This window comes from Solenopsis invicta, chromosome 4, assembly GCF_016802725.1.
Source record: "Solenopsis invicta isolate M01_SB chromosome 4, UNIL_Sinv_3.0, whole genome shotgun sequence".
In the NCBI taxonomy this organism is placed as follows: domain Eukaryota; kingdom Metazoa; phylum Arthropoda; class Insecta; order Hymenoptera; family Formicidae; genus Solenopsis; species Solenopsis invicta.
In genome coordinates, this window is record NC_052667.1 from 7,836,849 (window position 1) to 7,852,444 (window position 15,596).

General features: G+C 31.3%; 3 protein-coding genes across 11 annotated transcripts in view; 2 read left to right on the plus strand and 1 right to left on the minus strand.

Annotated features, from left to right (window-relative positions):
• Positions 1-897: 897 nt before the first annotated feature.
• LOC105195843 (male-specific lethal 3 homolog) lies at positions 898-5,370 on the plus strand. Of its 3 annotated transcripts, none has more exons than XM_026136947.2 (10): positions 898-1,417; positions 1,729-1,797; positions 1,896-2,005; positions 2,086-2,269; positions 2,554-2,739; positions 3,990-4,297; positions 4,403-4,618; positions 4,852-5,018; positions 5,111-5,195; positions 5,275-5,370. In XM_026136947.2, exons 1-10 carry the CDS (start codon positions 1,316-1,318, stop codon positions 5,357-5,359), a joined length of 1,512 nt encoding a protein of 503 aa, XP_025992732.2. In that variant the 5' UTR covers positions 898-1,315; the 3' UTR covers positions 5,360-5,370. The 3 variants fall into 3 exon arrangements, with proteins under 3 accessions (XP_025992732.2, XP_011159753.2, XP_025992731.2); XM_011161451.3 differs by having other exon boundaries at positions 899-1,417; positions 4,819-5,018; XM_026136946.2 differs by having other exon boundaries at positions 900-1,417; positions 4,822-5,018.
• A 2,342-nt stretch (positions 5,371-7,712) lies between these two features.
• LOC105195848 (transmembrane protein 256) lies at positions 7,713-12,106 on the plus strand. Its single transcript, XM_026136964.2, has 5 exons — positions 7,713-7,869; positions 8,146-8,270; positions 10,899-11,052; positions 11,627-11,748; positions 11,825-12,106. Exons 2-5 carry the CDS (start codon positions 8,166-8,168, stop codon positions 11,966-11,968), a joined length of 525 nt encoding a protein of 174 aa, XP_025992749.1. The 5' UTR covers positions 7,713-7,869; positions 8,146-8,165; the 3' UTR covers positions 11,969-12,106.
• A 97-nt stretch (positions 12,107-12,203) lies between these two features.
• Positions 12,204-15,596, minus strand: part of LOC105195844 (E3 ubiquitin-protein ligase TRIP12) — a 28,643-nt gene continuing 25,250 nt past the window's right edge. For 6 of the 7 annotated variants that reach the window (XM_011161453.3, XM_011161456.3, XM_011161452.3 and 3 more), the window contains 3 exons: positions 15,247-15,576; positions 14,852-15,170; positions 12,204-14,762 (listed from right to left, as the gene is read on the minus strand). In XM_011161453.3, coding sequence (XP_011159755.1) covers positions 14,566-14,762; positions 14,852-15,170; positions 15,247-15,576 — 846 coding nt within the window. In that variant the 3' untranslated portion in view covers positions 12,204-14,565. The remainder of the gene's footprint in view (positions 14,763-14,851; positions 15,171-15,246; positions 15,577-15,596) is intronic. The other variant, XM_011161454.3, reaches the window with a different exon arrangement.

A 15,596-nucleotide genomic window follows, 5' to 3' on the forward strand; every position in this document is an offset into this window, starting at 1 on the left:
TTATTTTATATGAAATTATGAATAAAATATTAAATTTATTTGATGATTCATATTTATAATTGTTGTGTTATTTAGTTATTAAGATATTTTATTTAATTATTTTGCTATTGTTTAGAATAATTTAAAAAATGACATTTTTTTATGTATAAATAATGCTTTTCACAAAATTAATTTAATTTATTATTTTAATTTATTCTTAATTTTTAATTGACTTTTTTCATTTATTGTAACTTTTAATTTTGACAACTAAATTATCATTTTACGCAACTAAATAAATTTTATAAGTAATTAATTTTAACTTAATTTAGTTTAAGAAAATATTTAATTATCCAATCATGATTATTATATACCAACCATTATTATTATATTGCCATCATATTCTTCTCTATAAAATTAAGTGTTTCTTCTGTTTCAAAATTTTCCCGCTTTTTTTCTAATATCACAATCGCGCGTGTAATCGAGTGAAATTGTGAGAAAATAAATGGAAATAAAGTCATTTGTGTCATTTTATAATAAATTTAAATAAATAAAAATAAATATAAATAATAGTTGCAGAAGAATTTAAAGATTTTTTTAAATAAAAAGATTTAAATTTTAGTGTTCATTTTCTCTTTCTTCTTCCTTTGCTCCATTTCCATAAATTCTGAAATGCTGATTGGTTGTGTAGAAGACCTAAAGGGCCTCGCACATGAAATGCATAATATAACATAAGCACAACATAAGACTGATGGACCAATGACCATCCAACATAAAGTCGCCATATTAATTTACATAAGATTCCTATTGGTTCAGAGGCTTTATGCTACTTTTATGCTCTGTTATGCATTTTATGTGCGAGGCCCTTAAAGCTTGTATCATATTACGCATCGAAAACTTTTGCGAATTGGAGAATTTAATTAATCAGAACAGGAGGGATAAAAATTGAGGCCATCTGATTGGTCGAATCCTAAATATCAGCTTGCAGTTCTCAATTGTAATTGCATAAGTTTGATAAGAGCTTAAGGCGTTCTGCGTCAGAAGCGGCTAAGTACAGACGGGGAGAATGGGGGAAAAGGTATATACAACAGACAACGCCAAGTGCGACGCCGGGAAGACACTTTTAAGAGTGACATTAAAAGTGAATTAAATAATCAATTTGGATTGCCATTCGGAACAATTTCGTGAAAGTTAAAATTAAAACCGTTCAAAATTGATGTAGCTATCAAATACACAGATGTTATTCACTTCTGACTCACTGGTTGCGCTGGCGTACAGGTTATGCTGATGATTTATGTATTTTAAATATCTGCATCTCGCGTCCCGCTAAACATTTACGATGGTGTCGACACGAGGACCGAAATTCAAGTTTTCCGACGGAGAAAAAGTATTGTGCTACGAGCCGGATCCTACGAAAGCGAAAGTGCTGTATGACTCGAAGGTAGCGTTATATATATTGCTGGAGACATACATATACTTTGCATTAAATTTGCATCTTTGACAGTAGTATTGCTATACACATGCAAATATAAATGTAAAATGTAAATTAGATGCCGAGCTTAGCGCAAATATTATCGATACGATACTTGCGAACCAAAAAAATACAGATTGTATAAGTAGAGATGACTTGTGAAGATATAAAATTACATATCAAAATATGTATAAAACAGAAATAAACCCAAGTAGATACAAGTGACTTCGTCATCGTACCGAAGTTTGCGATTTAAATTAGTTGACTCTAATTGTTTGCAGGTGCTCGATGTCATTGTGAATAAAGATCAAAGAGGTAGAAAAGCGGTGGAGTATCTCATTCATTTCCAGGTGAGTTAAAAAAGGTTTCATTAGAGTTCACTTAATTATACAAATCGTATTAAAGTGTATCACGGAAAAATACAAATATATATATATATAACCATTAGGGTTGGAATTCATCTTGGGATCGTTGCGTAACAGAAGAATATGTGCTTAAAGATACAGAAGAGAATCGTCAGCTCCAGCGAGATCTAGCCCAAAAGGCGCAACTTCAGCTGTACGTGCTCCTGTAGTTGTTCAAATCAAATATGGTTAACAAATCAAATGTGATAACATATCTTTTTTTTAATGAAATAGGGGTGCTTATCTATATCGCCGTGAGCGCAAAAAAAGAAGTCATAAAATGTCGGAGCGCTTAACTGAAACGGAACATCAGGAACCTCGTCGTAGAGCGAGAAGCGGTGGTAGTCGAGCCACGTCGGCCACGACCGGATCTTCCGAGGATGGAAGTTCGGGTCAACACGCCGATTATGATACAGAGGTAAATGTCCCATTTTACAAATTATAATGAAATTGATCGACGTTTCAGAAATTTTATAATGCAATAAAGGAGAAATTAATTTAGTAATTAAAAAATCCTGAAAATATGTCTGTGAAAAACTAATTAGCGGCCGTGAGGCTGGTATTATTTTCCTAATGCTCCTCCATTATGCTGAAAGTTTGAGGAAGTTGATATTTGTAGATTGGAGATCAAGGAGTGCAAAAGTAATAAAGCACAATTTATAAAAATCACATATGTAACAAGAAAAATTACATATTCTGCAGGAAGTAAACACAGAAGAAGATACAGAGAGTAGTTCCGATTATATGGGCGAGACGAGTGACGATGATGACAGTGGTGGTGGCAGCCAGTCTGGTGCAAGTGTGAAACCAGGAGTTGATCTTGACATAGGTAGTACGTTAAAACGGATTTTGGAACAAGATTATGATCTGATAACTAATAAAAATAAGGTGAGTTAACAGTTGATTTCCAAGTTAATGGATGCATGAATTATAATATAGATTATAATGCAAGATCATTTTCAAAAAATAACCAAGAATCATTATGATTGTTCACGTTTCATACAGTGTTTAAAAAAACCCATTCAGCATTTATATAATAATACATACCATACTGATTAGTAAAAAGTCTTGAACATACATAGGTTGAAAACTCAACCGTTTTTGAGATATAAACATTTTTGTATGCTAGCATCATGAATGACACTTTTGGCTTCTACCTGTATATGATGTTTATCTCATTGTTATAAACTGCAGATGTCCTCTATATCCTCTTTCAATTCCTATACATACTTCATAATAGATTTCATCAGTAATCAGTTAGTTGTTTCCAACCGGTAATTGCCGATCCACATTTGGTGATTACACAATTATAAGGTTATCGATTATTTGATGATTACACAAGTATAAGATATCATGTTAAAAATGTTAGCGTATTACTCTAATCAAGAAATGGCAGCTATGTATTTTTTGTATGGCCCTGCTAATGGAAATACTTCTGTTGCTTGTGCGACATTTTCACATCGAAAAATTTCCTAATTACTCTGTTTCCAAATTTTTACGAACATGAGAAATACTCTGTAAAAAAAAAGATACTAAACATGTAAATGAAAGGATTCATAATGCTAACACACAAAAATATTTATATTTCAGAAATGGTTGAGTTTTTGACCTATGTTCACTAAAGTTCTTTATTCACAAGTAATGATTTTTCATTGGGCCATTTCCAATTTGATTCATACAGTGTTTTTTATTTAATATTTGCAATGTAGAGTCATGTAGAAACAGAATTATGTGCCTAATGAATTCAAAGTTATGATGGATTATTATTTTTCAGTAAAAATTAGAAAATCTGTAAATTCTCATATAAACCATAAATCAAGTCAACATCATTAATTTTAGTCTTTTTTGTTCTTTTTATCATAATTTTATAGACAAATTTCATTTTTTATATAAATTCCATAAAAATTTTATACCAAATAATCAATAAGTTTTCACTCAAATTTTATTTTATTTTGAAACCAGTATGGTATATACTATCTCTCATATAAATGCTGCATGAATTTTTTTGAACACTCTGTATATCTAAATGAAAATGTATACATATATACAAGAAAATATATACAAGATAATTTATACTGATAATTAATTTTTTCCTAAAATCACAAACATCATGCAAGAATTATCGATATTTATTTCAGCTTGTTGTACTTCCCGCGCAGCCTACTGTGATAAATATTCTGGAATCTTGGGTACAGCATTTTACTACGACGCAGTTGACTAATATTCCAGAAAAACCTCAGCGGAATAAAGCGAATCATACAATAGAGAAAACACTGAACGAAGTGAATATATGCCGAGAAGTCGCGGATGGCTTGCGCATATATTTCGATTTCACTTTACCTCATCTCCTCTTGTACAGGCAAGAGAAGGAGCAATATTGTTCTCTGAAATCTACCTTGTTAAATAACGAACAAACAACTATTATACCAAAGGAGGAATCAATAGAGTAAATACATTTTTATATTAGTGTAATGATCGGATTAAAACTTTGTTCAAAATTTTGATTATGATTTCTGCTGCTTGCATTACTAAAAAATGTTTTTGTTACAAGAAATTTGGAAATATCCACGAAAGAAGAATTTGAAGAAGCGGAATACGCTCATTTACCACCCTTTCCCCAAGAGCACGATTCTGAGATGGACAATGTATCTAAACCGTTGAACAATTCTAAGCGAAGACTACGATCGTGTCGTGTAAGCTCGGTCGACGAAAGCCGACAATTAAGGTCTTTCGACGAAGGAAAACAAGATGGTGGCAATTTATCGAGGTAATAATCTGTTTAAAATTTTTGTCATAGAAAAACTGTATATATTTATTTCTAATAATTCTTGTTTTTTCGGAGTTTCTCCTTTTTCTTTTCAAAATTGTGTGTTACATCGCATGATGTAACGAGAACTTTTGCTTCCCCTTAATTTCTCCTTTGTTTGAAATTAGATATAATGTTTTTTTATGATTGTTTTGTTTTAGTAGCATAGCAAGTACAAGTTCCCGTTGTTCTAGCCCGCGAGGTGTAACGTTAAGAATGCCGCCTGTTGTTACATCTGCTCAAGTAAACAGTTTACTTCAACAGTCAAATAAGTGGAGATTATTACCTCAAATTTCGAGGCAAAGCGAAATTCCAAATCCTTCCACTTATTACGGTGTCATTCACTTAACTAGATTATTTGGTAAGTCATCTTTATTTGGTGAAATATGTCACACGTAGAAAATTATAATAAAATCTTTCTGTATAATAAAGAACCGTGTCCTTCAATTTCAGTCAAGTTACCTGAGTTATTACAATCTGCAGATTTATCGAGCAAAAAGTTGAAAGTGCTTTTGAAATATTTAGATATGTTCCTAAGGTATGTAGTGAATTATGGCAGAGTGATTTTTTTTAATAATTGACATACTTTTATGATATTTGATGTAATTTGTTTACAGTTATCTGGAAATGCATAGGGAATGGTTTGGCGAACAATTTTACATGCAAATGGAAAATCGAATATCGCAAACTAGCAATGTTTAACATATATATAATTAAATGTAATAATATATATATAATATATATAAAATTATATATTTATAATATGTATGTATGTGTGTGTGTATATATATTTTATATATTATATATAGTATATATATATATATATATATATATATATATATATATATATATATTTTGTGTTTGCAACATATACATTTTATATATATCTATATATAACATATGTGTGTGTGTGTGTGTGTGTGCGTGTGCGTGTGTGTGTGTGTATACATATATATAAAATAATGTACATACGAGTGTACATACATTGCTTCTAATGTAAAGTGTGAACGTATAACATTATATTTTTTGTAATCTTCGCTAAGTATATGTGATTAGTATAAGAAAAATCTTTTTTGTGACAAATGATATTTTTCTATTATATGTTTTGATATAAAATTATGTAGTGCATATTAAGGCGATGCTGGAGTCGTCAATTTTATCATTGAATTCGATTTACATATGTACGATTTACAATACATACGTACGCCTTACAAAATATCAACAAACCTCTGCATACTACTACATTGGGATCTGACGTATACATACATATACACAATTTGTCAAAAATTCTATTCTCTTAAATTAGGCTTCCCGAATTCTAATAATTTAATATTATTCATTCATTCATTTATTTTATATCTGGTTTTGCCTTTATTTCGTATAAATAACCTGCATAACATTTCTACGAAGGAAACGAATCTGTGAATTGACAATTTTGATCAGCATAATAAAATAAAAGTTGATAAGAAAATCTGTAATTTTAAAATTGTTTTCTGTGTTTTTTGACAAAAAATGAATTATAGTCATATACATTAGTGTGTGTATTTTAATTATGTAAAAGGCATATTTCTGTAAAACTAATACGAAGTATAACTTGTTTAACAAAATGGTATTTTTGTCGGTAATATAAATGACTCCAACATCGTCTTAATTGTTATGCAAAATTCATGATAGATCCTATGTAAATAAAATATGTAAATATTCAATATTAAACGTAAAATACGTGAAAGTAGTAAATCATAGATTAATCCTCAACATTGCAAAATAGCATAAGTACATATTTCCTTTCTTTTTGACGTTATATTAATTAATAATATATTTAGAATATTTTTAGTACCATAGTTTCATATTTATTTTTGGACTCTTATTATAGTTCTTATTGTTCGTTGCATACATATATTTCTAATAAAACAAGTAGTTCTCATACAAAATTGGATTATAATTTTTTTTATGAGAAAAAAATAATCAGGATAATATATAAATGTTTAATAATAGGTCAGAGAAAATTAAGGAATGATTCTGGATGATAAAGTAAGGCGAAAATCAAGAATAACAAAATTGCAGTAAAGGCTTTCTTCTTTAATTATAAATGTTTAAATATTTATGTCTTATGTGATTTTTCATGTAAATATTTAAAAATCAGAGTTAAATATTAGTAATTAGTTAAAAAGTTAACTTTTAATTAATTATTTTTAAAATAAACTTTAGTAACTTTCTAAGTTAAAAATTTATGTAAAAGAAAAAATTTATTTTTACATAAAAAAACAATATTTCTTTGTTATTTCACTCAAACTTAATTTACAAATAAAACATTAAATTTGTTTGATGATATTATGAATTATATAATTGTTTTGAGTAATCTAACTTTAAAAACTTACGAATTTCTAATTTAATACAAATAATTCTTTTCAAAATTAATTTTTATTTTAATGTAATCTTAACTTTTAACTAGTTACTTTTTTATTCATGTAACTTTTAACGTAACTAAATTAATCTTATAACTCATTAACTTTAATTTAAGCTGCGTTCCAATATACACTGTCAGTACTGAAAATCTGTAGTTTACGTTATGTATTATACTTAGATTTTTAATTCTGACAGTGAATTTTGTAACGCACACAATCTTGATTTAATTTAAAAAATATATTAACTTATTCAACTTGTTAAATATTTAGAATTAAAAAAAATCGAAATTTTTATGGAAACTATTTTTTAATTGTAACATCTAAATATTGACGCTCTTTTTTACGTGAATGCTGAAATATTTATATTTAAAGAAGTTTTAATCGCAATTTTGTATTGTCTTGTTATTTGAAATCACTAAACTTCTTGAATTTTACTCTCTGTTGCCAAACATTCTAGCTATATATAGAAAAGAAAGAAAAACGGTAAAAGGTCCAGCAACAAAGACAATCTATTGTTATATATATAGATATTTAAACGAGAAGTGTTCTTTGTAATTGTACTTTCTACACTCTGTTCCCTCTCTTTTTCTCTCCACCAGTTCTGTCCTTCTCACACTTCAAGCGAGCAAAAAGTGTAATTCGACCTCACAGCTGAAGAACAAGTGGTATTCGATTTTTCAATATGGCGCATTCCTCGTTGGTTCCAGACGTTCCGTTCCAGTTAGTTCGTAGTGGTTCGTAGTTGCCGGCTGTTGCGTGTAGATTGTAGCACGTAACCAAGTACGAAATACAAGTCGAGTAACAGTGGTGAGTACAGTTCATCAGCTTAATGGTATCCGGTGCGTTTGCATTCAACAGTTTGTAGTGTCTTTCACCGCTCAGGCTCAAAGCACCTTGAAGCACCTTTACATGTTCTCGCGTGATTAACCGCATGATACGGCTAACTGCTTGACGCTTGCAAAGAAAAAGGGGAAAAAGGAACGAGATTCGCCTGTCAAATGCGACCGCACCGGACCACTGTTACCCTAACGTACGTACATACATGAATTGACGAACAAGTTTCCTGGTCTGTCCTGTGCACAGTGACACGCGACACTCGGAGGATGGGTTTGCAGGACGCCGTGTACACGACGGTCACCTTGCCGTTTAATGTCCTTTACAAAACTAGTACAGGGGCAGCCTCGTATGCTTGGAATGCGGCTGCGTCGGTAAGCTTATCGCATATCTGTCCATGTAAGTCTCTTGCAAAGCGGCAGAAATTTTTCGTTGTGCCAGTTACGCCTTGTATCGGCTGCTCGACCTAGCTATCTTTCCAAACAATTAGGTGATTTCTCTTCCATATGTTTTCATCGCATTTCGTGTATATCATTTCTTATATTGTATCTCCTATGCATACACGCGTATTTCATATTTACATTTTAATTGTGAAATTAAAACGACGGTTCTTCTCACCGATTTAGCTCAAATTTTATTATCTTGTTTTGGAACAGTCTCAAGGTTTAAGTACAATGGTTGACTTATAATTTTAAGACAAGTTTTATGACATGAGTCTTTGTTTTTAGTAATGCACAATAACTGTCTTGTGTTGCAAGTCTTAAACTAAAATGAGTTCCGTTCGTAACTTAAGACTGTACCAGAGTTGGGTAGTAATTATTTAAAAAGTTAAAAATTAAATAATAAAGCAAAAAATTAATAACTTTTAACTTATTTAATTTTTAACTTTAACTGTTATTTGTGACACATAAATCTTAATTTATCAATAGTTTTTTCAACAATGTTTCACTTTTTTCAGGGTGGGGGGGATTTTGGAGACGCTAGTTAGCATTGATATTATTGAAATTGATTTTCAATTTAATTATGTGATACTTTTTTGGTTTATTTACAAAGATGTGTTTGAAATCAAAAGTAATGGCCCTTAGTTTGAATGAATTGGAAGCTGTATGTAAAATCATGTACGTATAAAATATTATTTCAGCACTAAGATCTTGCTATGACCTTCTTGGCCCATCTTCTATTAAATTTTTTGTATACAAATCATGGTCTTGAATCTCTATATTTGATTGAATTTATCAGTTTTTTTTTTAATTAAAAAATTATCTGTTAAAGAGAAAATTATGAAATTTCTATATAAAAACTGATGCTTCTTTATTTTATATAAACTTTTATAAATAAAATAAATTTGATGACATATTATTATTATTATCATTAATTTAACTTCAAAAATTACAAATTTCTAATTTAGTATAAATAATGCTTTTTAAAATTAACTGTTAATTTGACTTAATTCATTCTTAATGCAACATTTAACTGAGTTTTAAGAAAATACTAACCCAATTCTGCTATTTTGTAGATAAAATTATTAATTTTTTGTGATTTAATTTATTTATAAAAAAAATTAAATTAAGTACACGGAAATTATGTAAATAGAAATATTGTTGCAAGTAATTCTACTGCTTTTGAATTAATAATCGGTTAAGTTAGCCAGAGCTTGATCAATGTCTCCTTAAGAATTTCATACAGTTTTTTTCCTTTTTTCACACATAATGTAAATAATTTTTGTCATTTTTTTACAAATGACAAGATTACAATAAAAAATTAGCATGCTACTGCATTTACTTAACATAAATAACATAGAGTGATCGTGAGAAAAATGTGGATTACCGTGATATCTCGCATCATTGAATTCTAAGCGTAACTATTACAATTACTTCGTTACTATTTAGACATTGTAAGATAGCTACTGATCATTAGTGCCCGCTTTATTTTTATAAAAGCTGAATTTCAATTTTGTAGATAGCAGATATTTTTACAAATGTGTACACTCTTTACATAATTTTGAAAAATACATTGGATATTAATTTTTTAACCTTATAATAACTTGAAGGTCTTGCATGTGGTTTTCAAATAATGTAATTGAATTTAAAATGTGCGACGTAATGTATGTACGCATCTGTATGTAAAATTATGTGCGAGAGGCCAGGCTACTTGGTAAAAGTATTCTGACTATCGTGACTAATGTTATGATCGTATTGAAGATGTTGCATAATTCTAGTTATACTAGTATCATGCAACATCTTCTCTACGCATCACTAATATTTTCCAGTGCAGCAAAAAAATTATTTTTTATGCTAAAAAAGTTAGTTTAAAGAAATGATTTTTTTTGCAAATAAAAGTATATTTTATGTATAAAAAGCCTATTTACATTATAGCACTTATTAGCGTGTAAGAACTACGAAGGATCAATTCGTAATTTTTTTATAAATAACAGTGTCTTTTATAACATTGGTTGGTAGTATGCTATGACCTCTCTCCCATTTTACAAACGCATCCTTCTTTCTCTCTTCAGTAAATTATGTTCAATCCTTACATCTATATGAATTTGTCTATAGGATGATTGTGGTAGAATTTTATGGCTAACAAACTTGTGTCAATAATAATTATGTTACGTTAATATCTACTAAGTTATTTGAAGAAAACAAAATAGTATTTCCCTTCTCTCCCCTAGTATCAATAGATAGCACTGACAACTTAATTTTATTTATTGCGATGCCTATGGCGTCTCTTTAGCGTCAGCATTGAATATATGTTTTTATATCTTTTTATGTTCACAATGTGCAATGTCATGTCATACGTTTTCTTTTAAACGAGCATTTACGTAAGCAATCTTAAACGTTATATTTATCTATAATGATTATCAAATAAGATTAACAGTTTCTTTACACAAAGTATTATTCATATTAACAATAATAAGTAAAATTAGAAATGATAATGTGAATAACTCAATAACACGATTCAAATTTTCTCACAAAATAATATGAAGTTACGATTTGTGTTAGGCGACAAATTATTTGGGAGTAAAACCAAAAGTCGAAGTGAAAATGGCACAGCCGGTACCTTTATGGAAATTAGCCGCTGCTAGCGGTCCGTACGTGAGACTTGCAGCTCTCAGCGGTGCAGCAGCTGTGATTCTCGGTGCTTTCGGATCCCACCGTAAGTCAATTGCTGTATATAAATTGTATTTTTTACTATATTAAATTCAGGGTTCGATAATATATTTTTTTAAGCTAAGTTAAGTTAAAGTTTATAATAAGCCATTATTTTTAATATGGCCATTAATTTTATACAATTTAGATGCATTAAAAGTTGCGTGAATGAAAAACTCAAACGTTAAGATTAACTTTTATAGAAAACGCTATTTGTATTAGAATATATTAGTTTTTAAAATAGATTAAATAAGAGACCAATTACAATATTATGAATTATCAAATTAATTTAATATTTTATTTACAAGTTTATATAAAATAAGTTTTTTTTTATAGGAATGTATTATTCTTTTATATATATATATATATATATATATATATATATATTTTTTTTTTTAGGTAAATTCTTAACTTAGGAAAAAACTAATACGTTAAGAGGTTTTTATTTTTTAAATAACTAATTGAAGTTAAAAATAAACTCATTTAAATTAATTAAATTAAAAGTTAACTTTTTAATCAACCTTGCTTAAACCTTGTACGAATGCAAGACTTGATTCAATCAAATGTTCTGTGCTTCGCAGGACATTACTCTAAGGATGAGATAGGACAGGAGCAACGTCGTATCTTCGAAACAGCGAATCGATATCATTTTATACACACTTTGGCCTTGCTCGGGTTACCGTTGTGCAAATTCCCAGCCTTGGTAAGTTGAACATCATCATCAATCCACAATGGTTGCATTATATATGGAAAGTGCGTAATAAATTTCTTTATTGTAGGCAGCAACTTTTATGCTCTCTGGAATGGTACTATTTTGCGGTAGCTGCTATTATACTGCATTAACCAATAATAGACGATTCAGCACGATAACACCGGCCGGGGGATTTTGCTTTATACTGGCATGGTTCAGTATGTTCTTGTAAATATCGCTGTAGAAATAGGCGCTTAATACAGGGACACAAATAAGTGATAAGTCAAGCAACACAATGTGTGTGCGCGATGTAAGAAAAGAGAAACAATATTTGATAGCATTAAGAATGAATGGTTAAAGATTTTATATATGAATGGTTAAAGATTTTATATAAAAGAAAGAGATAAAAAGGAAGATATTTAAAAAAAATGTGAATAAAATAATTTTTGCATATAAATATCACTGAGTGTACTCGACAATTATTTATTTCCAGAAGATAATAGAGGTTAAAGTAAATAAAAAATATAATTTTACGGTTATTCGAATGGATTTTAAATATTCCTTAGAAAATAACAGCGTGTCTCTTATGCAATTCCCGATACTTGTGTGTCTCGTCGATGTGTTTCAAAAGATACATTCCTTTAGCGAACAGATTTATATGATACCTGTATGTTTATTGAAGGCTTCTGAAGAAAAAAAGAAAAAAAAAGATTCCGAATAAAAAGTAAAATTTGTTTATACTATTAATTCGATATAAATATATCCTTTGTTTATAATATTAATGACATGGGTTTTGGATCGCGTATTCTGAATTGTTAGGGCCATGGCACTCAAAAGAACTTGAGCAGTAAGAAAATCAAGAATTTGTATTTGTTACAGTCTACATTATGCCTGAAATTCTTGACTGTGATTGGCTGATTTGTTTATTATCATAGTTTTATTAAGTTTTTCTGTGTACCATGACCTTTTAGGACTATCGCACACACTTTGCATAACCATAACATGTGTACCGCCAGAATTGCTAATCGCAGTCGAGAATATCAAAAATGTAAGGTCATTATTTTTAAACTCTCAGCTTTGATTGACCGATTCTTATAATACATCTTACAGTTACGGAAAGTGCGTAGTAGTCCTCGTACATTTTACGATGGTGCCTATACCCAAGCCTCCTCTGCCTTGTGTTTCTTGGTTTCTTTGCGCATTATACCATCACTCGTGATTCGTCGTCACAAAGTGAAAAATAGAATAAAAAAAAATAATTATGCAATGTGTTGTGTTTACACACTTAGTAACGTAATCATGGTAATGTAAGGTACATCGACGTGTATCAGCATACAGTGTATCTCAGGAGAAAAAAATTCTATAGCGGTAAATACGGCAACATAAAATAAATTACAAATTTCCGCTAATAAAGATGCGATTTTCAAAATTTGACTCTCCTGAAGGATACAACAAAATCGAGAACATCCGCTCGCGTGCGCGATATACATTATTACACAAAACTTGACAATGTAAAATTCAAACAAATTCTAACGTATAGATGTTTAGTTTGCTGTTAATCACACTATTCCTCTCGCATAGCTTTCATATAGACTCTGCGTTTCTGCGCGGTGACATAAGAAAGTAATGTACTTTGTATTTATCCATTTGATATACACCAGCTTCACTTACTTTATATCCATTCTATTTCGTATCATACAGTTCTTTTACAATTCTTTTTTTTTTCTTTTTTTGTCCTCTAAATACGACGACTTGCTTGTAAGTAAATGGATATTGGAATTTCCCTTCGATTCACGCGCATGTGTCGCCGATGGCGATCCTGGCGATTCCGGTTGCACTCTTACGCAGCTAAATAAAGTAACGATTGGGGTGGGGTGGGGGGGAGGGTCAATTACTTAGAATAAAAATATCGAATAACATTGATGAACGTTATACATTGATTGATTAAACTTAAATGTAGGAGCGTTGCGCAACATGATTCGCGCATCGCGTTTTCGGTCGTTGGAACTTAAAAGCGACGCGAACACGAAGAGATCGATTACAAAATAGAGAATAGCAGCGAGAGACACGATATTGTGTGTATGTTTGTCAGGAAATAGCGTTGTTTCCGACAAGAGACACGCTCGCGTGCTTCCGTCGCAGGCGTGCGCGTCTCCTTGCTGATTTTAGCTCGTAAATTTTTGTTTCTTCCGCGATTGTGGAACACGGGAGGGAAGGGGGATTGGCGACGTATGGCGATGCTTTTTAACGCACCACTGATATAAAATTTACTTATACTAGTAAACGTCCTCCTCTTTCTCGCTCTTTCGGGCTGTCATATTCAGTTAGTATAGTATTTTTTCATAGCAATATCATTTTTCTCGTTACTATCATATAAAGTATTTATATCGACTTGTGTATATTAAACTATATTTACAATCTTTTTCTTTTTTTTTTTTTTATTGTAACACACTGAAGATAAGTTTCTTTTCCCTAAAAAACGAGGTCGCTTCCAAGCCATTCGCTTCGTAGCTGTTCGCGAGAGCGTAAACTCACGCGATTCGGTTAATTATGCAGTTTTGCACTTTTCTTCCTGATCAAAATATATCACAATCCAAATCGCAAAAATAAAAAACACCAAAAGAAAGAAGTATTACTCGGACGAATTTTTTCAAAAAATGAAGAGTGTCTTTAAAAGAAATCACATAAAATAGTAAAACCGTTGTCACATTGGATTTACTCACTGGCGATGTATGTAAATTTCACGTGGATCTTAAACGAAGTTCGAACATGCGGCTTGGATAATATAAGAATAAAGAAGAAAATGAGGCGCTGATCTTCCATCCGTTTCTAGGAGAGATGGAACGAGTGTTGACCCTCTTGCGCGGCTATCCGTAACTTTTCCCGCATTATTTCCAAAGTGGTATAATCAGGCAGTTTTAGGTAGTTAACGCAAGTCATTACTGATGGTAGAAAATCGTCTGTCTTCATAGACGGATCAAAGGTTTTGCGCACTATTGTTAACGGAGGTGTTAAGCTTTTGAAACCTAAAAAAATTATAAGTATTGTATACTTCATTGTCGTGATTTCTCTCACGTACAATATAAGTAAAAAATGACGATGGTCAAGTATTTACCTCCAACAGGCAAGCGAGGTGAACCGGTGACGAACTGAATAAACTGTCGCTGTTCCTCGCTGTTATACTTGGCCATGACCTCGAACAGAAAACGAATGGCCCGCGAATCCGGCGTATAACCGTGATCGGTCCTACAGCATTCGGCAAGAATTTTTACATCCCATTGTCCGCCGGTTTGCGCGTGGCCGCAAAATACCGCCTCTAGCTCCTCCGGGAAGAACAGTCTCAGTTGCGACGGAGGGAATACCGACTCAAAACCTTCCCGAAAAGCTTCCATTTGCCTGAACACTCCTTCATACAAGAACCAGTGAACCACCAGCTGAAATTTTACAGAGATTGCGTGATCACCTTGATCCCTCAAACTGACAAAGGGAAGCATCAAACAATGCATTTACCTTGATATATTGATCCAGATTGTGAATAGTAACAGGTATTTCGCTTCCGCCCTTTCTCAATTCGATATTCTCATAGCCCGGCAACTCGAACACGAGACCCAGTTCGGAAATCGGGCACGAATCTAAATCGAGAGCCTCTATTAACTGCGCTTTCTCATGCGATCGTAGAGTCTGATCCTTCTCCATAGCTTCCTTCTTTCTTACGACCTCTTGGAGCTTGTTAAGAGTGCGATACACGTCGGGACATACATACGCCAAGTCTGCTAACGTAAGAGTATGCTCCTCTCCCAATAACCAGCGGTAAAACGTCAAACTAAATGGCAAGTCCAACTGAAAGAAAGAAAAAAAAA

What these genes read in the sequence shown, in the direction of transcription:
- LOC105195843 (XM_011161451.3), top strand. Translation starts at nt 1,316, where the DNA reads ATGGTGTCGACACGAGGACCGAAATTCAAGTTTTCCGACGGAGAAAAA. An exon ending in AGTATCTCATTCATTTCCAG is followed by an intron (nt 1,798 to 1,895) that starts GTGAGTTAAAAA and finishes TATAACCATTAG; the next exon opens with GGTTGGAATTCATCTTGGGA. An exon ending in GATGGTGGCAATTTATCGAG is followed by an intron (nt 4,619 to 4,818) that starts GTAATAATCTGT and finishes GTTTTGTTTTAG; the next exon opens with TAGCATAGCAAGTACAAGTT.
- LOC105195848 (XM_026136964.2), top strand. Translation starts at nt 8,166, where the DNA reads ATGGGTTTGCAGGACGCCGTGTACACGACGGTCACCTTGCCGTTTAAT. An exon ending in CGGTGCTTTCGGATCCCACC is followed by an intron (nt 11,053 to 11,626) that starts GTAAGTCAATTG and finishes TGTGCTTCGCAG; the next exon opens with GACATTACTCTAAGGATGAG. An exon ending in TGTGCAAATTCCCAGCCTTG is followed by an intron (nt 11,749 to 11,824) that starts GTAAGTTGAACA and finishes TCTTTATTGTAG; the next exon opens with GCAGCAACTTTTATGCTCTC.